This window comes from Aspergillus multicolor (assembly GCF_047715735.1).
Source record: "Aspergillus multicolor strain CBS 133.54 unplaced genomic scaffold BDW74scaffold_1, whole genome shotgun sequence".
Lineage (NCBI taxonomy): Eukaryota > Fungi > Ascomycota > Eurotiomycetes > Eurotiales > Aspergillaceae > Aspergillus > Aspergillus multicolor.
Window position 1 is genome coordinate 1,337,176 of NW_027395952.1, and position 27,826 is coordinate 1,365,001.

A 27,826-nucleotide genomic window follows, 5' to 3' on the forward strand; every position below is an offset into this window, starting at 1 on the left:
GAGTGCCTTGTTCCAGGTTAAATCGCCGTTGCCCAGGACTTTCAAGGCCCCTTGGTTGTATTTTGTGCGAATCATTAGTGGTCAAGCTGTAGTAGTGTCCAGCTGGAGCTGATCCAGTCCAACGTTTGGCAATGATCCCTATCTAGCGCAACGAGTCTTGATTTCATGTGCAGAACCTGCATTCGTGGCCAGTGTGCGGGAAGACGAGTGATCAGTGTACCTTCAAGAATCCCTGGCCTGCTTTGGCTGTTGGTGAAGTTCAGCCAGTGTTACAACCAGCGAGGCTGAGATTCTGCTTTCAAACCTAGCAGACGTCAAAGAGGTTAGAAGGGGAGTGAGCGATACTCACCTATGACGAGTCAGCTTAGTACCTAACTCAACAAAACCTATATCATCGGAACACCCGGAATAAACTGCTGTAAGGAAACGAAAACAAAGCTTCGTGGACAACAACGCTGTTTTATGCATTCAAAAGCTAAAGGGTATTGTATATCTCAGATACGACTATTTGATCTTGGGCTGCGCGGTTCCATTCCACTCCAACCGGCGCGGCGTCATGTACTTCTCAAGCAGCTCATCGGTAACCTCCTTTCTCCGCTCCTGGAACTCAGCGACGTACTCCTGCAGCTTCTTGATGGCCATCGCCTTGAGTTCACCGGTCAAGAGCTCGCCGCTCTTGTAGGACTTGTAGATCTCGTCTAGCTTGGCGTCGTCCTCCTCGAAATATGTGAGGTAGATGTAGGAGACGTCGACGTCGGGGTTTCCGCCGAGGCGGCGGTGGTCCTCGATGCTGACTTGGCCACCGCTGAAGGCGTACTTGTTGATTTTGGTCTGGGCTATTAGCATAACCCTAACATGGATCAAGTGCTTGGCTTACCTTGATCTGCTTGGCAGTGTCGGTCATGAAGATAGCGGAGTTGGGGTCGGAAGAGGACATCTTGCCACCGGCACCCTGAAGGGCAGTCAAGAACTTGGAGTGGATGAGGGCAGGCTTTGGCGAGGGGTAGCGCATCTTGTGGGCGTTGTCACGGAGAAGACGGAAGTACGGGTCCTGGTCGATACCCATGGGAATCAAGCACTGAATAGCAGCAATCTCCTTCTTGCGCTCCTTCAGAGGCTCGTCCGTCCATATCTCGGGGTAGGAGGTAGCGAACGCAGCAACACACTGCACGGAAGGGAAGAAAATACGACCAATGTTCGTGCTCTCGTTGAAGCCGAAGGCACCGCGGACCTGGTTGAAGGTGACGAGCTTCGAGAACTCCCAGGTGTTCATCAAGATGTGGTTGCTGACGTACTTCAAGTCGCTGTAGATGAAGGTCTTCTTCAGGTCGAAGCCAAGCGCGATGATATCCTTGGCGTTCTCCATGGCGTAGTGCAGCGTCTCCTCGAAGGTCAAGCTGTCCTTGAACAGAGCCTTCTCGTCATCCGTAAGCATGAACACGAGCGGCACATCAAAGACATCCTGCAGCCACTTGGTGAAGGTGAGAGGGATGGTGTGTCCCAAGTGCAGGCTCCCGGAACTGGGGCCACGACCGGTGTAGAGAAAGAAAGGCTCTCCCTTCTCTTTCTTTGTTAAAATCTTCTCGAAGTCACGGTGACTGAAGAACAGTCCGCGCCGAAGCCAGCGGTGCGGCTTGTGTCCGGTAACCTTCTCGAAGCGGTCGAGGAGGGCCTGATCGATGAGCGAGGTGTTCCATTTCCTGCAGCGATCACGATAATCAGTAAACGGGATGCCAATGGGTGTTTTGGTCTGATGCGTACTTGGACAGAGCCTCGTAGTCGATCGAGATGGCGTTGCCGCTGGCGTCGGTACCGCCTGCGACGGACCAGGGGTTGATATCCTGCTCAGCAGCGACTTTGTCGGCAGTCTCGGGAGTCTCAGCCATCTTGAGGATATTCAACCCAATTCACTGGAATGGAGAGAGAGCTTGTCGGGGTCAAAGACACAAAATCAACCCCGCTGTGACTCAAGAACAAAGACGTGGGGCGATCAAAATGTCGATCATGTGATCTGCCCCTCGGCCTCGAGCCCTCGATAAGCCCATCACGTGTCCAAAATCTATACGGTGCTTAAGAACAACCAGGATGAAACGGCTAAATCTTCAATGGTATTTTGATGGACTAATTTTGTTTACAGCATTTACCGCACAGTAGCTCCCTTCAGGCTCTTGACTGTGCACACACCGCCGGACTTAGCAACCAGCTTGCCGACCGCAGGCTTGCCCTCCTGGCTCTGAGCAACAGGAACAGCGCTGCTCTCGAAAGCAACCTCCAGAGCATCGGTAGTGGTGAAACCAGGCTGGAAGGTCTCCCAGACCTTCTTCTTGGGGTTGAGCACCTTCTCGGGCTCGCCGTCGTTCCAGCCCTCAAAGTATATCCTGTCACCGGCGGGAGCATCGGCGGGGGGAGTAACAAGCTCAACGGGACCAGTGTGAGAGTCCTCGCCCTCGGCAACGCGGGGAGAAGCAGCGAGAACCATGGCACAAGACTTGATGCCACGCATGGTGACGGGCTTCAGGTTGCAGACAGCAACGATCTTGCGGCCCTGCATTTCAGCAAGAGGAACAAGGCCGTTCAGACCAGAGCAAACTGTGCGGACGGTCTTGCCGGTTTCCTCATCCACGGAGGTGTTTTCGGTGCCAGGAGCATCACCGCAGTCGATGGTGGAGACGTAGAGGGAATCGGCGTTGGGGTGGTTGATGGCGCGGAGAATATGGCCGACACGGAGGTCAATGAGAGAGGGGGATGGCGGCGCCGCGGGGGCGGGAGCGGGCTTGGGCTGCTTGGGCTTCTTCTCCTTCTTCTCCTTGGGCTTGCCCTCGGCCTTACCAGCGGCGGGGACGGCATCGGAGGCAGCCTTCTCAGGCTTGGTCTGTCCAACAACAACGGTCTGTTCGGCACCAGCACCCTGGGCAGCAGCCTTCTCCTTCTTCTTGCGCTCCTTCTCGGCCTTGGCGTCGACGGGCTTGGGGACGAATCGCACGTCGTTCACGTCGATCTTGACCTTCTCCTCCTCGGGGACCTGCAGCGCGAAGACGCGGCTGTTCTGGACGAAGTCGACGTGGCGGACGATGTGGTGGTATCCATTCTCACCAGTGCGCTCTTCCGGAGACCACTTCTCGACGACAGGGGCGAGGAGTGCGTAAGCAGCGACATCGGCGACGGAGGCCTTGTTTCCGAGGATGGTTGTGCGCGTGGCGAGGTGGGTGTTGATCTGAGCAAGGATATCTGAGACCGCAGACTTGTCGTCTTTGCCGAGAGCGCTCTGCAGGCTAGAGGTCGTGGCGAGCCATTGCTTGATGTCCGCGGTTTCGGCGTCGCTGTAGGTCACACGGGGAAAGATCTTGGGGTTGGCGGCGAGGAGGTTGGGCTCTGTCTCGTCGGGGGAGATCGCGGCGGGGTAGGAGCGGTAGAGGAGGGAAAGGAGGGAGCTCTCGGGGGCGGAGTTGATAGCCATGTTTGCGAAAGAAGAGGCGGGGTACTTCGGAGGTGGGTTGATGGGGAAGATGGTGTTTTTAACTCGCAGAGAAATCGCGAAAGGATGCGCTGTGAGGGAGAAAACTCTGGAGACCCGGAGAAGGGTCGTGAACGGGGCGAGAAGAGACAGATTTGCTAGATGCAGGATCCCTAGAAGGAGGGATCTTTCAGTTGGTCTGCTGGAGTCATCCCATAAAAAGTGTGCCGAATCGTGCCTGACCAACCACACGCCTGAGTTCCCCGCCGGGCGGAAGAATAGTTGTTCCGGCAATACTATGCGGGCGCTCGCCTCGATTAGTCGGCATTGACAGTGAAATGCTAATATTAGAAGGACTATCCTAAGATGTACGGGGGGTTTTAGATTGTTAAGAAGTCAAACTGTACGAGGTAAGTGGTGATAGTTGTGGCTGCGGCGTAATCTATGTTCGTAACGTCTATATATATATCTACTCACTAACGAAATCTATATACATAGATGAAGGAAGAATCCGAGTGAGATCTCATCATAGGGTGATTTCCTGAACCTTTGCCCGTCCCTCATACCAGCTATGATCTCCCTTCAGAGCGGCCTGCCGAATAGCATACAGCTCATCAATGAAAGCGGGAGCAAAGCTTCCAGGGCCGCGGACGTAGTTTTTCGCAGCGGCATTCTCAGCAGCAATCTCATACATGAGAAGAGCCGAGAGCACGGCGAGGAACTTCTCGGTCGGGTGGGTGGCAATGAAGCATCCAGCTACCGTACCGACGGCGCAACCGGTCTGCATCGCGTTAGTTTGTCTCTTTATAGACAGGGTAAATGTAAACGTACCCCAGTGACTTGACCTAGTAGTTCATGCCCGTTTTCGACGGCAACGACCCGCTCGCCATCGCTGAGGTAGTCGACGGCACCGGTCAAAAGAACAATGTTCTCTATTCAAAGTTAGGGCTGACTCGTTTACAGGCGAAGGATGCATACTCTCTCGTCGAGCAAGGTCACGCGCCAACCGCGCCTTACCCTGGCTGTCAAGCGTACTAGGTCCGCTGTCGACTCCGCGTTGCTGAACCCCGGTGCTTCCGGCAACTTGGCGGATTTCTCCTTCGTTGCCTTTAATGAGGTCGAAATATCCCCCGGCCATGAGCTCCTTCACAACTCCCTTTCGAATCTGAGTCGCGCCGGCGCCCACTGGGTCATACACCACAGGGTTACCCCGTTGGTTGTAGGCTTTGATAGCTTTGAGGTACTCAGAGGGACTTTGACTGGTGAGCGTACCCATGTTGATGAGAAGAGCGCCTTCGAACTGACACAAGTCCGTGGCCTCGTCTCCATAGGGAGACATGATCGGCGAGGCACCGCTGCACCGGTTAGTAAGCGTCTACCCCATGTTATTCTGGGGTAACTCACATCGCTAATGTAACATTGGCGACAAAGTTGGCCACAACGAAGTTGATCATGTTGTGCACCAACGGGTGAACCTGGACAAGCTTTTGAACAATACGTGGTACTGTCTCAAGTAGCGCCGCAGTCTCGCGGACGACAGGCCCTTCCGACTTTCGTACGAAAGGTGGTGGGGTGGCGATGGCTTTGGCAAGCTCTGCTGCGGCTGCCTTAGGGTCATCTGCCGCCATAATGGCACTGACAATAGCAGCGCCATCCAAGCTCTTCCGAGGAGATGCGGACTGGTAGAGGACCCGTTGGACATTGGAGAGGTTAATTCCACCAATACAGACAGTTCCTACATCACGGCCAGACTCGGCAATAGAGTCAAGGATAGCCTGTGTGCCGGCCGTGCCAATGATGGACTTGGTGTTTGTTTTCCTGCGAGATAGATCTAAGCTTCGTCTCAATTTCAGGCACAGAACTTACGTTGGTGTAGCGAATAGCGTCCCAATACCCAGATAATCCGCGCCCGCCGCAACGGCCGCTTGCGCCTCTTCAATAGATGAGGCGCTAATGCCAATAATTGTATCCTTCGGAAGAAGCTTCTTAGCCTCGGATATAACTGCAAACGTAAGCTTGGGACATCAATTAAAGAGAAATAGAGCGTACGCATATCATCCTGGCCGAGATGGACGCCCTCAGCGCCCACCGCAAGAGCAACATCGACCCGGTCATTGATGATCAAGGGCACACCGTGGGCCTGTGTGATCCGGTGAAGTTTTCGGGCAGTTTCGATCTGAGCGCCCGTGTCGCTCTTTTTGTCCCGATATTGGACAACCGTTACACCTGCAGTGCCAAGCGTCAGTTGAGTACAGCAGGAGGGGGAATGTCGCACCTCCTTTAACGGCTTTTTCCACGACAGCACACAGATCCCGGCCCTTGAGGATAGGGTCCGTTGAGTCTGTAACGAGGTAGACAGAAAGATCGAGCTTCATTTTGTCTACTGCCTATTGCCCAACTTTCAATGATCAATTACTCGAATGTGTCGTGCTCGATGAGCATTATTCCGGTTTAGGAAAGGCGCCTCGTTTCGGCAGCGCCATCACATGACCCGTCAGCGGAAGAAACCAAGTCCGAGCGGAAGCGGTCCTACGATTTCGCTGCTGCGTTGACTCCATTCCGGACTCGAGAATACTCGCCCGGTCCTCGAAGTGCTCCAACCACCGCAACCAGCCTGCAAGTATACTCCGTGCAGGACGCCAACTACTCTTCCTTTCTCGTTTATACGGTGAGCCCCTCTTTGCCTTTTTCTGTCAGCTTAGAATTGCGACACCGTGTCGAATTGTCGCTGGATACTCTGTCACCTCTTCGCCCCTATTCGTCTCACCGAGCAGTATGAATGCTGCGCGGTAGTCCTGACCACACTAATGCGGTAAGCAGTCTCGTGACCGGCTCAGCCCGCACCAGGAGTATAGCTTCAGCATGCCAGCTGGCAATGGTGATCTGACAACCATGGACGACGAGTCTTCAGGGGAGATTGCTCCTCGCCAACTCACGCTGCGGGATCGGGTCACTGTCGCGACGCTGGTGCCGTTCCACTCATGGGAGCAGATCCCCAAGTCGCTGATCGTGTACCTATGCAACCAGCTGAATAGGGAGATTGAAAAGGGGGACACCTATGCAATGGTCGACCCGATCCCCGTGCGGCACTTTGCGCCGTACTGGTTCTCGAACTTTGGCGCTATTGTGCTCATTGGAGACATTAAGAATGTGAATGATGTCCAAGAGATGGATGGCAATGTCAACTGGGCCAAAGCCTGCCTCGGGAGTTTTAATGTCAGACCCAACTATCCTGGGCGGAGTAGCCATGTCTGTAACGGCATGTTTCTGGTCACGGACGCTGCGAGAAACAAGGGTGTAGGCCGGCTGATGGGAGAAGCCTATCTTGATTGGGCCACTAGGCTGGTACGTTCCAAGCCAACAAAAGCAAAGTGCTGGGTTGACAAACCAGGGATACACATATGCCGTCTTCAACCTTATCTACGAAAGTAACGTCGCGTCATGTCGGCTTTGGGAAGGACTGGGCTTCAAGCGAATCGGCAGAGTGCCCAATGCAGGCAGGGTCCTTTCTAGCCCGGGCGAGTTCGTCGACGCCATCATCTACGGCCGCGACCTCGGCTCGGACGGCGAAGACCCCGTCACGCAAGATCGCTTCGACAAGATTCGCTACTATCTGAAACACTCAAAATACCCCAGAGGCGCCGACCGAGCCGAAAAGAGCCGCCTCCGCAGCGCAGCCACGCACTATAAACTCGTCGAAGGCGAGAACGGCGAGGAAGAAAAGCTTATGCTGAAAGATAAAGAAGTCGTCTCAGATCCTCAGCAACAATATGAGATTGCGCAGCAGGTACATATGGATCAGCATGCCGGAATCAACAAGACCACCGCCGCCATCGCCGTTAAGTACCATTGGGTCCGCATTAAAGAGACCGTCAGCCGAGTAATCCGAGACTGCCCTCAGTGCAAGGAGACGCTCAAAGTCCCAACGCCAAACTCGCAAACCCCCGTCGACACATCAATGGATACAGACGAGCCGGAAACAAATCAGAATAAACGCAAACACTCCAATATCTCAACCGAAGATACCCAAACCCACACCCAAACGCATACCCATTCACTGGATCAGATCCCACAAGCCGAACCCCTCCAATCACCCCAACTCATGCAACAAGCCTCGATGCATCAGCATCACAATCCCTTCGCAGCACCTCATTCCTCGATTCTCCAAGGCCACGTCGGGTCGCTAAGCGACTATACTGCCGTCCCTCTAGACCCGCAAATCATAAATCTGCACCAGATACCTAGGTTCCAAACCCAAGACGCTACCATGGGCAATCCATATGGACACACACACCCTCATCAACATCAACATTCACATTCGCTTGGTGGTGCAGGTGTAGGAGAAGTCCGCCATGTCGTGCCAAACGAGTACCGGATGCTCGTTGACGATCCGGGTGAAGATGCGGGTTTAGGCCTGGTACATTCCCAGGCAAGCGATGTGCATCACGAGCAGCTGATAAAGTACCAGTACGTGGCGCAGGGGGACGACGAGCTTGACTTTACCTAACCGTTCTTTTCGTACTAACTTCTCGGCGGCATTGCTCACTGCACTCACAAGGCGTTCTGCTTGGACTATTTCTGTTGCTTTTTTTCTTCGGGACTTTCTTTCCTCTTGTCATGGTTGGAAAACGTCTTTTATCTCTCTTATTAACTTATTTGGATGGACAAAGTAGAATATAGAATATCGTCGTTGAGAAACAATGGTCATAATACTACCAGGAACTACAACTTCCCCTTCTCTTTCTCCCCTGCCTTCTTCCCACCCCCCTTCCCACCCATCCCAAACAAATAAGCCGCAACCTTCCGCATCTGAATCTCCTCCGACCCTTCCGTAATCCGATACCGCCGGAAATGCCGGTAGATGTGCTCGAAGGGGTAGTGCCGCGAGTACCCGTCGCCGCCGTGGATCTATACATCGTCAGCTTCAACCATAGTCCCAGCCTTTACCCCCCCCAGAAAACTGCAGGGAATGGTGATTGGAACGTACCTGAATCGCCCGATCCGCCGCCTGACAAGCCAACCGATTCGCCCAATAATTACTCATCGCAACCTCGCCACTAAGTTCCTTCTCAATGCGAACCCAAGGAACCCCTCCCTCTCTCTCGCATTCGAGCACGATATCATCCATCCTAACACTCGTCCTTAATATGAGCAACCTTAACATCTCAACCTGCGTCATGAGCTCGACGACGGGAAATTGAATCCCCTGGTGCTCAGAGAGTTTCCGCCCCTCGCCCCAGATTGTTCTCTCGTTCGCGCGGGATATAGCGCGATCAAGACAGTATTTCGCGGCGCCACATGAACTCGCCGCTTGGCGGATGCGGTTCTCGTGCACGAATGTCTGGGCGATTGCGAGGCCGTTATCGACCTTTCCCAGTATAGCTGAGTCCGGAACGAAGACGTTGTTCAGTGTGATGGTTGCATGGTCCGTCGGCATATTAAATGTCCACTCGTAGCTCGCGATCTCGATTCCCTCTGTATTCGCGGGAACCAGGAACGCCGTGATTCCACGCGCAGAACCAGATTTCCCACTTGTCCGCGCGAAGATAATCATATGTGTGCAGTGATGCGCGCCCGTCTGCCACTTCTTCGCGCCGTTGATTTCCCACCCGTTCACACCGTCTTTCGTCTTCCGTTCTGCGGCTGTAGACATGAAGGTTGCGTCGCTGCCGTGGTCTGGCTCGGTGAGGCCGAATGTCGTCCTGAACTCCCCGCGAAGTCTGGCGGGGATGAATGTGTTTTTCTGCTGCTCGTTCCCGAAATGGTGCAGCATGAAGATGTCGGGAAAGTTGCCGACAATGCTGTGTTCGTTTTGGAGGTCGTTTGCTAGACCCAATCCGCCACCGTAGATTGGGTTAGATGCGAGGTGGAAGCGGATTGCTGACATGTAGAGGTTTGTGCGCGGGTGCGAGGTTCCGCCGTAGCATTTTGGGAGGGCGAAGCGGTAGTGTCCTGCGTTGTCGGCGAGGAGGCGGGCTTGGGCTGCAATCTTTAATTAGAAGTGTGTATAGAAGGGGAGAGAGGAGGGCTTACTTAGCAGGGCCTCCCATTCCTTACGCGGCAGCCCACCAGCTTCCCAGTTTGTGCGGGCATATTCGCGGCGATGGTCGAAGAAGCGATTGTTGTCGTCTCTGTGCTGAAGGGGGAGGATGGTGGATTCGATGAAGGTGTCGAGGGTGGCGAGGTGGGCTGTTAGTTCGGCAGGGTAGTCGAAGTTCATTGTGTTCTTGTTTGCAGGATTAGTGGATCTAGATGGAGGAGTATTGCAGGCATCCTGTGGATATAAAGTTCCCCGCACCCCGCCCTCGCGGTGCCACAGCCTCGGCTCCGGCGACTCGGCCCGCTGCGTTGCATGACAGCTAGTACACACCACAGACATAGACTATATTGTTGGCAGGATGAATCCAACGCTAATAACCCTCCTTGCATCTCCGGAAGCCTGAAGCCCCATTATTCTATAACAGATAAACCGTGACCGGCTTCCACATCAGCAGAGCAACAAGCCCTCTACATGAAATCATCGGCATTTCGGACTCTACCTAGGTATACGGTAAGTTCGCTGCGGCCGCCATGGCTCGGTGTGGACTGATGAAAGCATGGCAGAGAAGTGCCTTCGCAGGACAGAACTCGTACATTGGGAGACTAGGACCCCGAAACATTCGTACCTTGATATGTCTAAGTCACAATAAATGGGGTTCAACTCTCGCCCCTGGCCGCACCTGCCTCATTACATACACATAACTTTCGCCTCAGCTAACGTCGTCCTTCGGTCATCATCCACACAGGTATTCATCGAACTAATGCTCACAATAGCTTCACCTGCTTCCTCAGTTTCAGTCTAATCCAGATGCATATTCTGCAACGCGTTCTCAAGGTCATGAGCGTGAGTAACTCCCGCCGCTGTCTGATGAGACTCACCACCCACAGTTGCGCCGCACTCCGGGCACCGAGACCGCTGCATAGCACCACCGCACTCACCAATCGTAAACGGGTGCCCGTTCTCACAGTAGTACCAGTGTCCAGTTCCTCGAAACTCTGTCGCCATAGCCGCCAACACCGCCATGCGCTCCTCATTCGTCACCGGGGTATAGAATTCCGAGCCGCGAAGCATCTCCTTAGTGCCCTCAATCTCCTCAGAGAGACCGCGAGTCTGCGCAGGGTGGAACTCACAAAGCTGTTCCGCTTGCTCGATAGCAGCAGTGCCCTCTTGCAGTAAAGTCTCTGCTTCGGCTGGCTCTAACATGCTCTGGCGCTCGAGGGCGCAGAACTGCGCGAGAAACATGTTTCCCTCGGCCTGGTGGAGGAATCGGCGAGAGCTTGCTGCCTCTTCAATGAGACGTTTGCTTTCCTTTCTGTTCTCCGCTAGATTGACGCACAGTTCGCTTTGGCTCGTGTTATGTCGAAGTTGCTTGCGAAGGGAGAGAAAGTCTGCAAGCAAAGCGGTGTCTAAGCGGAGCAAGAGAGAGGTAGCTTGCAGATATCCCTTTGTCTGGAGCACGTTCTCATTAAACTCGAACTGACCAGGGGCTCGTTTGCGTCGACGTGCAGCCTCCACCATGTCCCTGACTCGGTTAAAGGGCTGCTCCTGAACCTGCACCCGCAGCTGGTACTCGCGTATTCTGTCCCGGAGACTCAAGAGTTTCCTCCACCGTCCCTTGTCGTATTTGGCGATACGACTGGTCATCAAGCGCACTTGATGATCGGCAGGGCCCTCAATTCGAATGTTGACGTCGGTTAGGAATACTGCTCTTGCGGTTTCCTTCGTTCTCGCTCCGAGTTCAAAGTTTTGTAGCTGTGATATGCATCCCGGCAGTTCTTGGGCCATTGGTACGTATTGCTGGTTCAAATATAAGATAAACTTCTTTGTTGCCTCGTCCAATAAAGCACGTCTCACGAGTCTTCCGTAACGGGACACACTGCGCAATGACCCTCGACAAATGGCACAGGTTCGAATGTCGTCAATTGAGAACGGCTGCGAGGACGATGAGATTGCAGCAGGTCTGTCCTTTTCGTTCATGGTGTAATGTTTCTTGAGATCCATTTGAGCATCCATGCTCTCGATTGTCAGAAAGTGCCCGCATTTCGGGAATATGCAAGGATTCTCTGTCAAGTCCACTTCGCGGTACTGCTCGCCCATGATAAAATCGACCACCATTTCTTTCACTTCGTCCGTGCAGCAAACTTGGCAAAATGCGCTGGAGGGACATATTTCACCGCATACGGACGGACACTGGTGACCACAGGATAGCATCTTCTCACAGCGAAGAGAGCACGGAATGTGATCGCAGGGCGCGGCGCATGGCATTGAGCACGAGCTATGCGGACATGAAGACAAGCAATCTGACATTGCACATGGAGCACATGGGTCAGAGCACTTTTCAGGGCATTTGGAATGGGCACACTGCACATCGCAAGGCGAGGAGCATGGCGGACAAGGCGCATCCCCATGACATTTAGCAATGCAGGCATGCGCACACGTTGAATAAAGCCGTCCACACTTTTGCGTGCAAATTCCATGGTCAATCTCAACACCTTCCCCGTTGCGCTTGATACAAGACATGCATTGTCGCTTGCAATTGTGTCCACATGGCAGCACAGTCTGGCACTGGTGAGCGCATTTGTACAGCACGCTGTTGACATCAATGTGGCAAGGCACTCTCGTTTTGTGACGGCAGTGCGGTATCTCTCGCTCCACCAAAGTTGGGCAATTGACTAGGCTAAGATCTTGTGCCTGCCAGCAAGGAAGATTCGGCATGGAATGCCCACATGGAAGAACGCGATCAGCATCGAACATAGGCACAATACACCTTTCCGGACATGGATCTCCGCAAGGCTTTGGACAAGGATGCGCGCAGCCTTTCCGAGGACGTTGGCATTGGTCAGGACAATGAACAGCGGCGTGGAGTATCTGCGAATGACACTTTTGCTTGCAGGGATGGCCACATTGAAGACGCTTTCCGCACTGGAGACTGCAACCTCCTTCGGGAGAATGTTGAACGAAGTGCTCGGGCTCGGAAACCATAATAGGCGTCTCCGGATGCCGAGGGCACGTCAGTTCTAGAGCTTCGCCAATGTTTCCTTCCTTCTCCAACATCTCGAGCACCTTGCTCCACATCTCAACCCCTCTGGACGTGGCCGAATTTCCGATGAGATACATGCCGTGCTTGGCTCGAGAGAGGAGGACGTTCATCCGGTTTGGCGTACGGAGGAAGCCACAACGATTCTGGTTGTTACTTCTCACCACTGAGATGACCACCACCTTAGCCTCCTCACCCTGGAAGTTATCAATGGTCGCAACTCTCAAGGCATGAAGAAGCGTCGATCTGGAAACCTTTGTGGGATGGTGTGGTGCCTCTTCTTCAGCAAACCCGGCGTTGGCCAGGTCCTCCTGGTCTCTTTCTCCCACAGTGATCGTGAAGGACCCGCTTAGCTGCCGTCGCATTCGATGGAGCTGACCAAGGTAAGGGGTCAAAACAGCAATATCGCCGCTCTTGTAAACACCCTGGCGGAGAAGATGGTTCACCACAGCAACTGTCAGCTGTATCTCGTGGTCGTTCCAGTGAGATGTGGCCATGGCCTCGTTGCCGGAAGCATTGCCCTCTGGCACTCGATGATCTAGCCAGAACAGTCTCTTTCGCATCCCAATCACCTCTGGATACATGGACACGGACGGATCATCTCGTAACCGGGGATACAGGGTATCGCGAATGAGTTGCGAGATGGATGGGTGCATTCGTCGCTGCGTTTCGAGGGTACAGAAAGGAATCTGAACACCAACTCCGCCATCGGGCTCCACCAAACGCTCGAACAACGATCGATCTAACGAGTAGAGATTGCCGCCCTTGCTCTCTCGTGAGAGGTCGTAGTTCTGGATCTGAGGTCTGAGCTGTTGGTGATCGCCGATTAGTATCACCTGCTCAAGGGATGGCAGAAGCGAAGTGAGCATGTGTGCCTCCAAGACTTCACCAGCTTCCTCGCACAAAAGGACCTTCGAAGGCAATCGACGAAGCATCTCTAAATTGCGCGCTAGGCCAGTCGTGGTCACGCCGATCACGTCCGCATTTTTCAGGCAACGCAGATCCATTTCGTCCCGTACTCTGTCCCATGATGCCTTGGTCTCCAGATGGGCAGCTAAAACTGCCTGAGCCCGCTCAAAGGAGTCATTTCTGTGTTCACTCAGCCAGAAAGCATGCATCTTTCTTCGTTCCCCCGCCGTCATCATATCTACATGAACCTTTGCAAGGTCCTCCTCGGAGCGCGGCGGGACTTTGCTTCGGATTCCAGCCTTGAGCCACGCCTTTATGGTGTGCAGAGGCTTTCCTCTTGTCTGCCTCTGGAACCCTTCCTCGTCCGCACCAAACAGCTGGGCATAATGAAAGGGCTGGGAATGCTCGAGGTAATACTTCAGACTCTGGTCCGACCCGGTTGAGTTGAGTCTTTGCTTATGAAACGCGGATTCATTCTCGTCTAATGTCTGGTGCAATTGCCACTGCTCGGCTTTCTCGAAGCGTGTTTTCTCAACATTTCGAACGACAGTCCGGAGATTCAGCGGTTTCAAGCGATCTGACTTGGATTGAGAGCCAATCCGGATGATCTGCGTGGTGATTTCGTTGTCAAGCAGGTCTTCCAAAAGCTGATCAAGAGCGTGATTTGTGTAGCACACACATATGATAGGGCCGAGACCCTTTTTGACTTTGCCTTTGTTGGCCAGCAAGACCTTGATCATGGCGACTCCGGTGTAGCTTTTTCCAGTACCGGGCGGGCCCTGAATCAGTCCAATCTTGCGCTGGAGGGTGCGCACCAACGCCGAAGCCTGCGCATCATCAAGCGTGGAGTGCTGCTGAAGCCTTTCCAGGTCAACAGGCTGGGAAGGTTGCACTGTCAGACTGGAATCATCATCCATGAGACACTTCAAGTCAAAGCTGAAGGTTTGAGAAGCGGCATAGATAGGTGGCGGCACATCAGCCAAGATCGACAGCGAATCCTGGTCACTCGGAGCGAGGAACTCGGCCATCGGGACATCGGCAGCTTTCTTCATTCTCTGGAGAGCAAGTAAAGTGGGTTGGAATGACGGCAAGAGAATTCCCGGAAATTCAACTAGGGATATTGATAATTGATGGCCCTGCGATCCGTGACGGTCGAGAATGTACTGCCAGCTGCTCTCGCTGGGCTCAACCAACTGCAGAAGAACAGAGGCCACATTAGGATTGTCTGTAAGAGAACCCGCCAGCATCTCTCGCTTTCCCTCAGCAAGATCAGACGCTTGCCTAGGACGATCGGGTGAGGCTACTATGCAAAATACCGCAGATCCCTGAGGATCAAGCAGGCAGACGAGAGCATCTGGTTGCAGGCGTTTCGACAGCTGCCACCAGTCCTCTAATTTCTTTCTCGTTGCTCCGCGTATATGGGGAGGCTGAACAAAATGTACGAGAAATTGCAGTCCGGCAAATCGATGAAAGCCGACTCCTCGAACGGTGACATCTCTGTAGACATAAGTCCTGGTCTGGTTCTTGGGACCTCGCTTCTTCTTCTTCTCCTTCTGCCCCGCTGTTTGAAGCTCGGCATGTATTGCATCTCTGAGCTGGCCGATGGTATCTTCTCTCAACAGCCGAAAATTTCTATCCAGCAGACCGGCTAAACCATTGAGATGCCACTGGCGTGGGTCCTTGACAGGAAGATATTCGGAGCGCGGCGACTGGACCTCGCGGAATGTCGGCATAATACTGATCTCGCAAATGTCGGAGTGGTCATTGTCGTGACGACCACCAGGGGGGTCTTGCTTTGTCACAAAGGCCACAGTCGGACTGACGTGTTGCTTGGTAGATTGCTCTATGACAGGTAAAGAGAGTCCAATGTCAAGCCGTCGTTGCAGTTTGTCAAGATAATCGCGCGATTGGTGAAGAGGGTCTTGACCAATTAAGGCATGGAGAGTGAGAAATAGGTCTGCGAACTGTTGGGCAATTGGCTTCAGAGACTCTTGGATGAATGCCGTTGAGTTCAAGTCAACAACTTTCCAGAAGAGCAGCACAGACAGCTCCAGATAGGCCACAGCCGATTTACCCTCCGACTCGGTCTCCAGTCTGACGACGTCCGCCAGGTATCCTAGTAAGGGCTCCGCACGGCGACCCCCATTTCCATAGACAGTGTTGTAAATGGTGCAGACAGCTTGTTCCATGAGCAGCGAACCAAGAACGTCCGGATGTGTTATAGTCTCAATAAAAGGGAGCAATTGATCAGCGAACAGATCGCGTTTGACAGATGTCGGAAGAGAAGTAAAGTCACGCTCAATGAGCTCCTGGATTCTCTTCAGACCGCGCTCTTTGGCCAGGCACTCAATGACCTCCTGGAGGCTGCCTTCGCCGGTTTCGATCAGTAGTCGGGCCTGTGTGAAAATCGAGCTTGAGGGTCGTCCATGTTGGGTGTTGATTTGTCGCTTCCAGAGAGCCAACTCGCTCACATCATCTCGTATAGTCTTCTTTTGATTTCTCTTGTCGTTCGGGCGTGGGGATGCGTTCTCGTCTGGCCGGACGTGGTCGAAACGGCAGCGTTTGTAGCTGCACCTACCGCGTTGAGCGAAGTCGCGGCAAATTCTCTGCCGGTTGACTGTCTTGTCGGCCATCTCAACGAGAAGAGGTAAGAAGGTTGGAGAAAGGAAGACAATAGATGTACAAAGTGAAGGAAGTGAAAATTTTGGCGATGCTAACACATCGCGGGGGGGAGTTGACAGAAATAGTCAGGACGTCTACACGATAAACAACTTAGACTTGTGGCACAGCTTTTTCCAAAGTGAGAGGTGGATAAAAACGAAGCAAGGCGTTTTTCGTTCAGAGTCCAAGGGAGCGTTGGTTTCCAACCATTTAAGCGCCGGTGAGGCTGTGCTGTGGTAGGTGTGACTGAGTGCGTCTGCTTGTGGTTGACAGGATTCGGTGGCACAGCGCGGTTGCCTTTGAGGTCAAGGCAAGGCCGCAGAATGCTAATGTTTCTTAGTACTGTTTCTACCTTACTCCCAGTTCCACTGCGTTCTCTCAAAGACCATGAATTGCAGACTAACGACAACAGCATGCACACATTTTCTTCAGCTATTGCAATGCCTTTCTTCTCTGATGTCAATTTGTTACACAACCACCGTACTCGCTACTCCATCTTCCTCATCTCTCCCACTTTGATGGTCTTAGGCTTCGAGCTCTTCTTCCAAATGAAGATACCTCCAATGCTCAAAATCTTGCCCACTGTTGCGCAAATGGTCGGCTGTGCCTTCCACTCCGCCAGTGCCGCGCCTTTCTCGATAGCCACAATGTCTCTGTCAATTTCAGAAGCAGTCTCTTCATGGTCGGCTCCGCGAGTCCTAGATGACTTCCCCTGTTCCTCGGAAGCTCGCCTCATGGCTACCTCATCTTTGGCCGCCTTTGTGTCTGGTAATGGCGTATTAGCACTGTTGATTGACCAAGCTCAATAAGGGACTTACTCCATCTGTGCCGTCCACCGTGAAGACTCGCTTGGAACTTTTCGTTGTGCTCTTTGAATGCAGGCATGATCACATCCTCATACCATCGTTCGTTCTTGACCAAGTCATCCCACATCCAACGTCCCACGAGCTCGTCCGGCATAATATTATCTTCATACAAGTACCAACCTCTGTACTTGGTATAAGCGCCGTCCTTTCCCTTCGGTTTTCCGTCTAGATCATAGTGCCGAGCCTGGGCCTCCACATCCAACACATGCCGTCCCGTCTCCCGCGACACATTCGGGTTGACCGCGGTAACCATTTGCCGCCGATTCTTTTTCAGTATAATCTGCCGGCTGACATCTCGAGAATCAGATCTCTTGGGGTGGAGAGGCGCTTCGAGCGTGATGAATGGCAGCCTCGTCTCATCATGACGGCGGTTCCAGTACCCATAGTTGTCATATGCTATTTGACGATCCAGCCACACGCCACCTTCTTTTGTGAAAGCGCTACCGGGTACTAAGGTACTGATATTAATCAGGGGGCGGTCCCATTGCTCTACCGTGCATCCCTTCGTGCTCCGACAAACTGAGGATAAAAGCGAGATGTGGGATGAAGGTGGAGAGGGGAATGCGTTATCCCATGGGTCATCTCGCCGTTTCTCTTTGAGAGCTTCGCTCGGTAGTTCGCCCCAGTCTTTGACACGCACCTTGTCGAGACGCATCTTGATGGTCTAACTGGGTGAACGAGGAGTTTACAACAGGTCGCGGTAATTTTTGAACGGGTTGTGGGAGCTTTATATCGACACCTGTTCCTGCCGGAATTGTGGATATACCTACCTAGTTCCACGAGACTTTGGCTGTAGCCATAATCTCCGGAGATCTCCGTATAACTAGAACTCTAAGGTTTGAACCTAGACACTACCTCCAGGTGAGGACTTTCAATCCTGCGTTTAGTATATAGATGCTATGGTGCAAGGATTATATATTCCATATTGCTGATAAGTGTCCCCTGCGTTGGACTCTCGCGCACGAACAAAGCTGATATGCGTTCTTGTCGACCGTATACGTCTCAACTACTGCCGTCGGACATATCGCAAAGCTTAACTGCCTTGATCCATTGTTTCGCAATCAGTTGATGCCTCAGTGCCTGACTTCCCGATTGGGACGGGATCTACTTCCCCATTTTGATGACAACATTACTGACCCCATCCCTTGCTTCATCTCAACAACGCGCCCGGACTTATGGGATCAAACATAGCAGGTTATCATATCATTCCACCTTTGATTGATCAACCCCACTCCCCTCCGGACTCACGTCCCTGCCAATTCCGCCCACAATGGCCGACACCACCCAGATCCCGAAGACCGACCCAGACGATCGCCGCCTGACACACCCACTGACCCTAGACAAACAAACATCCAACACCAAACCCAAGCAGCCATGGTACAACCCGCGCGGATGGTCATTGCGCACGAAACTCATCGCGGGCATCGTCTGCGTCGCCGCCATAATCGGCGTTATCGTTGGCGCGGTCGAGGGCTCCAAGGCTAGTCGGTACCCGGAGTACTCGCCGCTGACCTATCAACTGGTGGATACGTATTCCGGCGTGGACTTCTTCGAACAGTTCCGGTATTTTGATGAGGAGGATCCCACTGAGGGGTTTGTTAGGTGCGTTCCGCCCACTTATCCTTACCCATTCCCTAAGTTTCCTAAGTAGGCTTTGAGGTTACGAGGTTATGAGGTTAATATGGACGCGCAGATACGTCAACAAGAGCATAGCGCAATCGCTGAACCTGACCTACGCAAGTCCCACCTCAGCAGTGCTAAGAGTAGACGCCACAACCAAAAACGCCACGCACGGCCGCAACTCCGTGCGCATCGAGTCCAGGAACTCGTACGACACCGGCCTGTTCGTGTTTGATATCATCCACAGCCCCTACGGGTGCGGAACCTGGCCCGCCCTCTGGCTAACAGACGGATACAACTGGCCGGAGAACGGGGAGATCGATGTGCTCGAGGTTACTAACAACGGCACGGACGGCAACGCAGTGACGCTGCATACGACCTCGGGATGCGAGATGGATGTAAGGCGTAAGCAGCTCGGCAGCACGACGTATACGACGTGTGATAATAGCACGAATGGCAATGCGGGGTGCGGGGTGCAGGGCGCGAGTGAGACGTATGGGGAGGTTATGAATAGGGGTGGGGGTGGTGTATGTCCTTTCCTCTGAAAGTGAGCGCGCCTGGTACCGAGAAAAAGCTGATATGGACAGGTCTACACCCTCGAACTCCGCCCTGCCGGTATAAGAGCGTGGTTCTTTCCGCGGGATTCTATACCGGCAGACCTCCGTCTAGCCAACACTTCGTTCGTCAATGATACTGCGAAGCCCGACCCCTCAACATGGGGCACCGCGCTTGCGGATTTCCCCAACACAAGCTGCGATATCCCGTCCCACTTCAGGAACCAAAGTATCATTGCGAACATCGATCTTTGCGGTCAGTGGGGTGGATCTCCGAATGTTTACTCAGGCCAGTGGGTTTGCCCTGGAAAGTGTGAGGACTTGGTGAGAAGGCATCCGGAGAGATTTGAGAAGGCATATTGGGAGTTTGGAGGGTTTTGGGTTTACCAGGCTGTATCATAGGTCCTGGCTTATTATGTATAGATTCAGGTGGGATGAGGGACTGTACGATAGATAGGTCTAAAAGATCGATATTTGAATAAGGTAGACAAGATACCGAGATTATGTTGATAAACATCTTATTCCTCTAAACGGCTGTCTGTAGGTTTGGTGAAGTAGGTGTCCACGTCCCATGAACAGACAACTCAAATGCTAATGTACGTGATGCTAATAGAAAGAGGAAAATTATCGGGGTATTCAAGGAGCGAAATAAATTGCTCACGGCTATATATGGTCTCCGCCCTTCCTCACAAAACGGATAGATCGCGCCCGATCGCGATGATAGAGGGCAAGACTATTGGCGTGCTATTCAGTAGGCTAGGTTCGAATGCAGACCATAGCCATTGGGAATACCGCCGCTGAGCGGCTCACGATCCACCTCTAGCCTGAAGACGTCGATGAACTCGCCGTCGAACCTTGCATCGGGGTTAGTGAGGTAGGAGACATGGGCACAAAAACGGTATTTAGCTTCGGGTAGTCATACCTGGCTCCGTTCATTCGCGTACATGCTGTATCTGCTTCTTCGGCTCTGGCGTATTTGATAATCGCTGTTCTACTTGTGCGCTGACGCCGAGGGGTACCGAAATATGTGAAACCGGGGTCTGAGGAACTGGATCGTGGCTTAATTAGCGACAGATGGGTAAAGCTAGGGTATGTTTGTATGTGCCCTTACGGCGGAAAGTATCTGCTTCTTCTGGTCTCCAGGATTGGAGCATCCAGGTTCTCAGTGTCGTCTGTTGAAGTAGCAGGGGTCAAACGACGTGGTCTGTCTTCCATTCTCTATATCATGCGGTGCGAGTAAGCGGTAGCTTATGGTGTGGGGGTCCAAAGGAGATTGAAGACGCGCATACCATGCCGACAATAATTCCAAAAATGCAGAACTCACGTCGCAAGGTCTGTTGCTCTGTATAGCTAGACAGACCTCTGAATAGTGTTAGAAAGATTACATGATTCGAGAACCATGGGCAGAAACAACCCATGAAAAGCTCACCTGACCATAATCTCATACTCCAGTGTTTCTCTTGGTAAGGGAGCTTCTTGCCCCGAGGGCACGCTTTCGAGCGCAGCATCTGGTGGAGGCAAAAGACTAGACAAGATTATCCTTTGGTATGTGTCGCTCTGTATGTTGAAAAGGTCGAATGCCGTGGCCCCTACTATCTATGGATCGCTGAGCCATATGAACGGTGACGGTTTGAAGTGGATGGAGACATTACCACTCTTGCAGACACTGCTCTATCTGCATTCAGATGATTCAGCAGCTTCTCGGTATTTGCTTTTGTAAAGAAGTCCGGGCATATTTGGACAAGGTTCACAAAGCATTGAGCTGCAGACGCGTTCAAAAGCCTGAGTCTTTTCCCACACTGAAGTACCGTTCTTTCAATCGCTGATGTAGTCCAATCAAAGGTCTCATTCAGAATATCTATAATGCTGAGCCTCTTCGGATGTATGACCGTTGCATATTTCGTAGCATATGAATCGAGAACATGGGAGAACGAAGGAGTCAAGCCTGATGCGCCCGCTTCAGGCCTTAGGGTCTGCGGTGGGAGAGCTTGATAAAAGCGCCTAATGAGCTCGTTTGTCACTTGGTATTCGTATCCGGATCCATCACATAGACTGCTGGCTGTAATAGCTATGTCGGTGTCACTTGAAGAAACCCCAGTTTGCTAAGATTGGCTGCCGATATTTTCCTCCTGGACGAGCACCGAGGGCGTCGTCTCAAGTGTTTCCATCGGTCCTTCGGGCGGCTTGCCCCCAGTACTGCCCAGCAGAGGTGACAAAGTTGGGTAAGTTCAAAGAGTTGGTCCACTGCGTGATTAATTTGTATCGGGGTGAGTGATGGCTGGAAAGGTTGGGAGTCAGATACCCCGGATCTCAATTGGTGAATTATTCCCCACAGGAGATTGAGAATGGGCGTCCAAGCGTATGGCCCTTCCGTAGGGTGATAGGGATTAATGGAATGAAAGAAGACTTTCAGTCGGTCATGGGTATGCTCACAAAGGGCCAAATCCCCATCATCCTGGTTGTTGTTATAGCCGCGTCGTCTAATCATTACTTTGACATATTCGCTCAGCGCCTCGAAACATTCGCCCTCCACATAGTTCGGTATCATGCTGAGTGCTCTTTGAGACAACTAGATGGGACTCTCAGGGATGCTGATGAGAAACCCCGCCGAGGTTTGAGGTGAGGCCCATCATGCACCTGCCATTGGAAGCCAGCGCAGCCTCACGTGCCTCCTCTTCAGCAGGCTTCCTCAGCTTCAGCCTCACAACCCCGCTTCCCATCTTACTCAACCATTGCCCTCTACTCGCAGTTCGCACAGAGGACCAGGAATGATCATGTCTGGAATCGAGATCGGCGGCATCGTTCTAGGGGCGTTTCCCCTTGTCATCAATGCCCTCGAGCACTATAACTCTGGCCTACATATTGTCCGCCTGTGGGAGACAACGAATTACGAGAAGGAAGTTGGAGGAATCCTCCTTGAGATGGAAGTGCAAGCTACCATCTTCCGGCATACATATCTGAGTTTACTACGTCACGTCTTGGATCAGCAATCTGTTGTGAAGCTCTTGATGGAGCCGAATGGTATTGAGAAACATAGCATGTCAATCACGCCCCGCCTGAAAACACACCTAGGTCCGCAATGGCAAATGTATTCAAAATTGATGGAGCAACTCCGAAATTTACTAAACACTCTGAGACTGCATATGCAGCGAGTAAGCTCAGCTCTTCACCCACACATTTACCAACTGGCCTCACTGGCACCGATCATTTTCGAAGACACTCCCAACGAATGCCAATAATCTGAAATCGAAGGTGACCTCTTCACTAAAGCCCATCCGATTTAGCTTCGGCATCAGATAACGACGAGGTCTGTTGCACAAAATTAAAGAGGCCAATAGTGCTCTGCGGACCCTGGTTGAACAAAGGGATAATCTGGCTGACCTCGTTGGCTCTGTAACGCCCATGACCGAGATTACAACATATCGAAATCTGCGTGACGTGAGCAACACACTATTCAGCTTGCTTGCATCTCACCTGGGCCATTGCAGTGCAGAGCATGGCCACGGGTTTGGCTTACACCTCCGCTCGCTCTTACCAAGCACAGATGTGGAAGAAGGCACAACAACCAGAAATCTTCCGCTCTATGTTTGTATTGACTCTCATATTCAGTCTACGGTCGGAGTACTGAACCTTTCACGGGAGCGGGCATTTTACATCACTTCCAAGTGCTCCGAGCCTGACTGCTCTGCTGGATCACTGTGCCGACTATGGGGAGGGATATCCATTGACAAGACAGTCAGTTTTCCTGACCAAAACGGAAATCTATGCCTCAAACAACGTGGAATGTACTCTGTGTGCTTTCCTGTCAAGGGATGTCAGAACCAGGGCGCTGCGCAAAGCCAACCTGCCAAAACCCCTCCGAAAACGTCAGGTGCTCACGGTTCTTTCAGCGTCTTACAATGTAAACCAACGCCGCAGGATATATCGTTACATGATATGCTTGCAAGCGGTAGACAGTTTCAACGGTTCCCTGGCTACATCTACGAACGAGATAAACTCCTCCTTGCCACTGTGATAGGTTTGTCTGTGGTGTGTCTTCATCGATCAGAGTGGCTAGACGCTTCATTCACTAGCAGTCAAGTTTTCTTCTCCCTCGACAATGATGACATAAATCAGCAATCATTGCTTCGCCCCTTTGTGAAAAAGCAACCATTATCTGCAACCAAGTCGCCGTCCACTGTTCAACTCGAAATCCAGCCAGCAAAAATATCGTTCGGCATCAGAAACCGTGCTTTATATAACCTTGGCATAATGCTCACTGAGCTCATCATGAACAGCACGATCTCTGCGTTCCGAGCGCCAGGCGATACTTCCGAAACTGAGGACCAGACTGCATGGCGCTTGGAACGAGAAGTCTGCGGAAGAGCTGGCCCCGTATAGGCGGGAATTGTATTTAAGTGTTTACATTGCCCTTTTAATGGTGATCCCAACCTAGACGATGACGATTTTGCATCCACGATCTACCAGGAAATTATCCAGCCGTTGCTTGATATGTTGGCGCTGCCAAAACTACCGATCCCGTTTGGGCCCGTGGTCCCGCGCAGTTTACGAGGTCCGCCGTGGACGGATACGATTCGAAACCTACCTTAGATTAGGATAGATCCTTGGGGCTACTCTATATAGTGTATCCGAGGACTATCGAGTGTCGTGGGCAATTCAGGAACCACAAAGCTTTGGATAATCCCAGTGCATGAAAGTCTATCGTTTGACCAGCTACACGAAAGTTCTATATACGACGTCATCAACTCATTTATCACACTTAACCCATTACCCACCAAACCCCGTCCACCTCACCACTCATCTCAATCGAAATACTCCAACCCCCAATAAATCCCCGCAACGCCCTCAAGAACCCTCCAAACGCCCCAAGCAACAGCCGCCCGCCGAAACACCTCCCAAACCCGCCACCACACCACAATATATTGATACCCCACGATAAAGTCCTCCTCCGCACTAACCGGATACTCATCCTTGGGCACCTCCTTGTCCAGAAACTCGCACAGCGGCTTCCACCCCTGCTTGATATTATATTCCAGTACTTTTCGACCCCGCAGCTGTGCGGCCCCCTTGACGGCCGCGTTGTGCGCTTTGTAGTACGCCGGCAGGTGGTCTTTGTTTCGGGTGCGTTTACCTTGCGTGTAGAGGTTTAGCGTGCTGCGGAGGAGGCGCCGAAAGGGGCGGAGATAGATCTATCATGCCGTCAACAACCACTCCCCTTCATATTTTCATATACGTGGGACGTTTTGGGAAGGAAAGAAGGCGTACCGTATCAACATGCGCAAGCGCCCACAACCTCTTCATCTTAATGATCTTGTAATAACTATTCTCCATGGACTCAACCCAGCTCTTATCGTCCTTCGCTGTATTGAGTATGATCTTCGCGTCGGGGTATGCGTCCATCAGCTCTGTTATGAACAGGCAGGCTGGGATGTCGGTTACGGCCTGGAAAGTCACATAATATTAGCCTCTACTCCTATGTCATCTTCTTTCTCGAGTAAAGACGAGTAACCGGGTACTGGAGAGGGTAAACGCACATCATACCGCCACAACATCCTCCCAAAGTCCTCGCCCTCGAAACTCTTGAGCTCGGGTATATAGTATTTCGCGCGGAGGGCTGTGTTCCAGAGCGCGAGGGCGTCGTTTTGGTAGTCCAGGCAGGCTTCGGTGAGGTGGTAGGTGTTATACCCGAGGGTGTTGAGGGCTCTGTAGAGGGCTGTTCACAGACGCTGTTAGCTATGAACCTGCACGGGGAGGGGGTAAGAGGAACGGAGGGAGGACGCACTCAATGTTCCCGTCTGCGGCAATCCCAGGCAGAGGACTTTCATCTCGTGCGCGCGCTTGCGGTGTCGTGGGGGTTCTTTGGGGTAGTGGGGTGCTGGGAAGGGGCCGTTGGCGGCCATGGCTTGTCTATGGATTGGATGTAGGATGTAGTATCTTGTATCGAAGATTCGCGGAAGAAGTCAAGGGAAGATAAAAGTGGAAAATGGACTCGAGACATGTTAAGAGATGTTCGAAGATTATAATACGGCTCTGTGTGGAGGTATGGTGACGGAGACAAAGACCTCACAGAACAAAGGGCAAGGCTCTGTCTTGCTCTGTCTCTGTAACCATAATCTGATGCGGCTGCTAATTTAAGATCCGTGAATAGAATATTATTATTCTTGTGTCGGTCGACAGTATCGTAAAGGGCCAAGATAGAGCTAGGGCTGCTGTTTGTCCGCAGGAGTCTTTCGCTCTCTTCTAAAGGTTTCTATTGTTCAGCTCTATCGGAAGGTCTTGGTTAGCCAGTATTTCTCATTCACGTTTAAAACACCTGCATCTCCAAAACGCCCTTGATCCGCTCCCGCCCAGCTTATCCTCATCGAAGTAGAATGTACCGAGTGCGTGGTCATAGATCTCCACATTCAATCTTTGTACAAAATCTGACCGTCGATTCTGAAGAGGTAGAAACATTGCCGTCTAACACATCGCGCGACTCTCCCACCCTCGTGAGTCGGATCATGTACCAAATAGACCTAAACTAGCCTTCTCAGCGGCCTTTCCCACATAAGCCCTACCGCCAGGACCTCCGCAGCACAGAACCCCAAGACGAGTAGTACTTGGCGCTCGTAGCCGTCCGCAAACGCCTGTCTAATAAGTAACTGGGTAGGCTGCGGGAGGTCCGCGATGGAGGAGACGTTCTTCATAATGTTGTGCAACACGTCGGGAGCCACTTGGCCTAAAAGGTGGCTCTGGACGCTATGGTTCAGAAGGTTTGTTGCGACGCTCACTCCGACCGCACCGCCGAGGACTCGGACCTGCGTTATACTTCCAAGGGCTGCGGCTGTTGGGTCGTTAGTAAGATGGTCTCTGGTGCAGAGGATGGTCAGGAGAACGTACACAAGTCCTTCTCATCGACTAGTGAAGGGACCATCAAGATGGCTGTAGCTAGACACAAGCCGACTCCGGTTCCAATGAGCGTCTGATACCCGTATATCTTTGCCCCGAGGGGGTTGTCTGCGGGGACAGAATATAGTAATCCTAAGCCCACCGTCTGCAATACAGCGGAGAGGGCAAACACGTATATCGGAGGGACGCGACGTCGGGCCGTTATCCCGCCGGCTAAAGCTGAGGATACTGCTATCGTCAACGTGAGTGGTAAGATGCGAGTCCCGGAATCCAGTGCGGAGGTGTTGTTGAGGATCTGGAAGCGGCTGGGAAGATCAAGGATGAGCGTTGTTAGGGGAACCCCGGAGAGGAGGCAGATCCTATTGGCAATCAGCTCTTATTCGGCTCGTGACTTCTCGTCCGGATTACTTACAAGCACAACCCCGTAAAGACTCGATTCTTGGCGAACCTCCATGGGAAGACGGGTTCTCTAGTAGAGTGCCTGAGCTCCAGGAACCATACCCAGCAAAGAAAGGCGCAGAAGACCGGGAAGCACAGAGCTAGCAGTGTGACCACAACAGCGTTGTCCCAGGTATACAGAATCGCCGCCTCCTCAATGGCTACAATGAGAAATAGAGAAGCCGCAAGCAGAAGACCGAATCCGAGATAATCCACTCTCCCGTGGAGAATCATTTTCTTTGGGACGTTCCACAATGAGGTTGGGTGTGATAGATCAGGAAATGCACATGGCATCGAAAGCCATATCAGTATCATACTAACTACGCCAAGGGGTAGGTTGATGTAGAAGATCCAGCGCCACGTTGTGTGGTCCACAATGCCACCGCCGATAAGTGGTCCGAGTAGGAAGCTCAATGCGATGGACAATGCCATCACAGCATTGTATGATGCATATTGATCTGGGCGCACCATTTCCGCCGTGATGATCGGTACCATACTGAATAGCCCAGCGCCCCCAATGCCTTGAAGTGCGCGCAGAATGATCCTATACAGAGTTAGTAGGCTTTTCTTGCAACGGGATTGGTCGCACAATTGCAGAATTGTTTGGGCCCCTCCGCACGCCCCCGAAAAAGCAAGAAACATAACAAGCGCAATCATGAGCATGAGCTTTCGTCCAACCAAGTCGCTGACTTTGGCCCATATAATCAAGAAGCCTACTTCGTCAGCGCGAGTTGGACCCAGTCCGACTGCCATAACGTACTGAAGTAAGTTGTCAGATAGCTAGACACCACCCAGCTACTCTTGTCCCAATTTTGCAGGTCCTTCGCGATGGCCGTAAGAGAGGTGCTGACAATAATGGAGTCGAGCGAGGCGAGGAACACAGCTATCGCGAGTCTGCAGGGCAAAGTCAGCGAGGATGTATGCGTCATGTTGAAGGTGAGACGATGGACATACCCAACCGTGAGAAATCTCAGTCGCCATCCTTTGAGTCTGGGTTTTGGTTCATTGATCGCAGTATTGGTACTGGCGTTGGTACTGACTGATTCAATCTCGACCTTGACACCCGCAGTCTCATTTTTCTGGATCGCTTCATCGACAGTCAACATGATCTCGTGAAGTGTTCGTATTATCTGGATACAATATCGCAGTTCAGCGGTAGAGCCCCCTGGGGTGTCTTTGTATGTAGTCTCGTCTCATCACGCCCTAAGAAGCGGCCAAGTGGTAGAACTAGTTCTTCTGTGCAGTCCCTCCTTGGACAGGGTCAGCGTTTGATCGGCGGTTGTATCGTGTGATGGTGATCTCCGGCAAGGATATCATATCACATAATCCTGCGTACAGTGCTCGATACTTCGTTCCTCG

The 27,826-nt window shown here is 52.4% G+C and overlaps 10 protein-coding genes across 10 annotated transcripts; 3 read left to right on the forward strand and 7 right to left on the reverse strand.

The window, feature by feature from the left end:
- Nucleotides 1–504: 504 nt before the first annotated feature.
- On the reverse strand, nucleotides 505–5,829 carry BDW74DRAFT_164683 (uncharacterized protein; the record flags this gene model as incomplete). Its single annotated transcript, XM_073726298.1, has 12 exons — nucleotides 505–831; nucleotides 878–1,700; nucleotides 1,762–1,886; nucleotides 2,150–3,627; nucleotides 3,812–3,815; nucleotides 4,002–4,235; nucleotides 4,286–4,386; nucleotides 4,433–4,809; nucleotides 4,859–5,272; nucleotides 5,321–5,456; nucleotides 5,504–5,680; nucleotides 5,730–5,829. 12 exons carry the CDS (start codon nucleotides 5,827–5,829, stop codon nucleotides 505–507), a joined length of 4,296 nt encoding a protein of 1,431 aa, XP_073589728.1.
- A 207-nt stretch (nucleotides 5,830–6,036) lies between these two features.
- On the forward strand, nucleotides 6,037–8,176 carry BDW74DRAFT_142261 (putative histone acetyltransferase Spt10). The gene is made up of 2 exons (XM_073722693.1): nucleotides 6,037–6,799; nucleotides 6,846–8,176. The coding sequence occupies exons 1-2, from the start codon at nucleotides 6,317–6,319 to the stop codon at nucleotides 7,959–7,961; spliced, it is 1,599 nt and encodes a 532-aa protein (XP_073589729.1). The 5' UTR covers nucleotides 6,037–6,316; the 3' UTR covers nucleotides 7,962–8,176.
- Nucleotides 8,177–9,674, reverse strand: BDW74DRAFT_172462 (acyl-CoA dehydrogenase family protein; the record flags this gene model as incomplete). The annotated part of the gene is made up of 3 exons (XM_073727538.1): nucleotides 8,177–8,362; nucleotides 8,442–9,436; nucleotides 9,488–9,674. 3 exons carry the CDS (start codon nucleotides 9,672–9,674, stop codon nucleotides 8,177–8,179), a joined length of 1,368 nt encoding a protein of 455 aa, XP_073589730.1.
- A 255-nt stretch (nucleotides 9,675–9,929) lies between these two features.
- On the reverse strand, nucleotides 9,930–13,764 carry BDW74DRAFT_142264 (AAA domain-containing protein). The gene has a single exon (XM_073722694.1). It carries the CDS (start codon nucleotides 13,674–13,676, stop codon nucleotides 10,293–10,295), a length of 3,384 nt encoding a protein of 1,127 aa, XP_073589731.1. The 5' UTR covers nucleotides 13,677–13,764; the 3' UTR covers nucleotides 9,930–10,292.
- Nucleotides 13,765–16,730: 2,966 nt separating this feature from the next.
- On the reverse strand, nucleotides 16,731–17,930 carry BDW74DRAFT_4882 (uncharacterized protein). The gene has a single exon (XM_073732936.1). The coding sequence runs from the start codon at nucleotides 17,620–17,622 to the stop codon at nucleotides 16,840–16,842; it is 783 nt and encodes a 260-aa protein (XP_073589732.1). The 5' UTR covers nucleotides 17,623–17,930; the 3' UTR covers nucleotides 16,731–16,839.
- A 307-nt stretch (nucleotides 17,931–18,237) lies between these two features.
- BDW74DRAFT_172465 (glycoside hydrolase family 16 protein) lies at nucleotides 18,238–19,543 on the forward strand (the record flags this gene model as incomplete). The annotated part of the gene is made up of 3 exons (XM_073727539.1): nucleotides 18,238–18,569; nucleotides 18,661–19,114; nucleotides 19,175–19,543. The coding sequence occupies 3 exons, from the start codon at nucleotides 18,238–18,240 to the stop codon at nucleotides 19,541–19,543; spliced, it is 1,155 nt and encodes a 384-aa protein (XP_073589733.1).
- Nucleotides 19,544–19,817: 274 nt separating this feature from the next.
- Nucleotides 19,818–20,599, reverse strand: BDW74DRAFT_142268 (RNA recognition motif domain-containing protein). The gene is made up of 5 exons (XM_073722695.1): nucleotides 20,571–20,599; nucleotides 20,431–20,503; nucleotides 20,253–20,359; nucleotides 20,064–20,189; nucleotides 19,818–19,995 (listed from the first exon to the last, which is right to left on the reverse strand). Exons 1-5 carry the CDS (start codon nucleotides 20,576–20,578, stop codon nucleotides 19,890–19,892), a joined length of 420 nt encoding a protein of 139 aa, XP_073589734.1. The 5' UTR covers nucleotides 20,579–20,599; the 3' UTR covers nucleotides 19,818–19,889.
- Nucleotides 20,600–21,915: 1,316 nt separating this feature from the next.
- Nucleotides 21,916–22,380, forward strand: BDW74DRAFT_172466 (uncharacterized protein; the record flags this gene model as incomplete). The annotated part of the gene is made up of 1 exon (XM_073727540.1): nucleotides 21,916–22,380. The coding sequence occupies one exon, from the start codon at nucleotides 21,916–21,918 to the stop codon at nucleotides 22,378–22,380; it is 465 nt and encodes a 154-aa protein (XP_073589735.1).
- A 1,563-nt stretch (nucleotides 22,381–23,943) lies between these two features.
- Nucleotides 23,944–25,041, reverse strand: BDW74DRAFT_172467 (sulfotransferase family protein; the record flags this gene model as incomplete). Its single annotated transcript, XM_073727541.1, has 4 exons — nucleotides 23,944–24,330; nucleotides 24,407–24,583; nucleotides 24,676–24,854; nucleotides 24,924–25,041. 4 exons carry the CDS (start codon nucleotides 25,039–25,041, stop codon nucleotides 23,944–23,946), a joined length of 861 nt encoding a protein of 286 aa, XP_073589736.1.
- Nucleotides 25,042–25,566: 525 nt separating this feature from the next.
- BDW74DRAFT_4902 (uncharacterized protein) lies at nucleotides 25,567–27,676 on the reverse strand. The gene is made up of 5 exons (XM_073732943.1): nucleotides 27,422–27,676; nucleotides 27,228–27,361; nucleotides 26,442–27,180; nucleotides 26,021–26,388; nucleotides 25,567–25,964 (listed from the first exon to the last, which is right to left on the reverse strand). The coding sequence occupies exons 1-5, from the start codon at nucleotides 27,571–27,573 to the stop codon at nucleotides 25,657–25,659; spliced, it is 1,701 nt and encodes a 566-aa protein (XP_073589737.1). The 5' UTR covers nucleotides 27,574–27,676; the 3' UTR covers nucleotides 25,567–25,656.
- Nucleotides 27,677–27,826: the final 150 nt, after the last annotated feature.

Coding starts and splice junctions, on each gene's coding strand:
- BDW74DRAFT_142264 (XM_073722694.1), bottom strand. CDS start 13,676: ATGATGACGGCGGGGGAACGAAGAAAGATGCATGCTTTCTGGCTGAGT.
- BDW74DRAFT_142268 (XM_073722695.1), bottom strand. Junction 20,190..20,252: donor AGAAGCAGATACTTTCCGCC/GTAAGGGCACAT, acceptor GCCACGATCCAG/TTCCTCAGACCCCGGTTTCA. Junction 19,996..20,063: donor ACGCGAATGAACGGAGCCAG/GTATGACTACCC, acceptor CCCCGATGCAAG/GTTCGACGGCGAGTTCATCG.
- BDW74DRAFT_142261 (XM_073722693.1), top strand. CDS start 6,317: ATGCCAGCTGGCAATGGTGATCTGACAACCATGGACGACGAGTCTTCA. Junction 6,800..6,845: donor TTGATTGGGCCACTAGGCTG/GTACGTTCCAAG, acceptor TTGACAAACCAG/GGATACACATATGCCGTCTT.
- BDW74DRAFT_4902 (XM_073732943.1), bottom strand. CDS start 27,573: ATGTTGACTGTCGATGAAGCGATCCAGAAAAATGAGACTGCGGGTGTC. Junction 27,362..27,421: donor CTGAGATTTCTCACGGTTGG/GTATGTCCATCG, acceptor TTTGCCCTGCAG/ACTCGCGATAGCTGTGTTCC. Junction 26,389..26,441: donor GTCTTTACGGGGTTGTGCTT/GTAAGTAATCCG, acceptor GATTGCCAATAG/GATCTGCCTCCTCTCCGGGG.
- BDW74DRAFT_4882 (XM_073732936.1), bottom strand. CDS start 17,622: ATGCGTCTCGACAAGGTGCGTGTCAAAGACTGGGGCGAACTACCGAGC.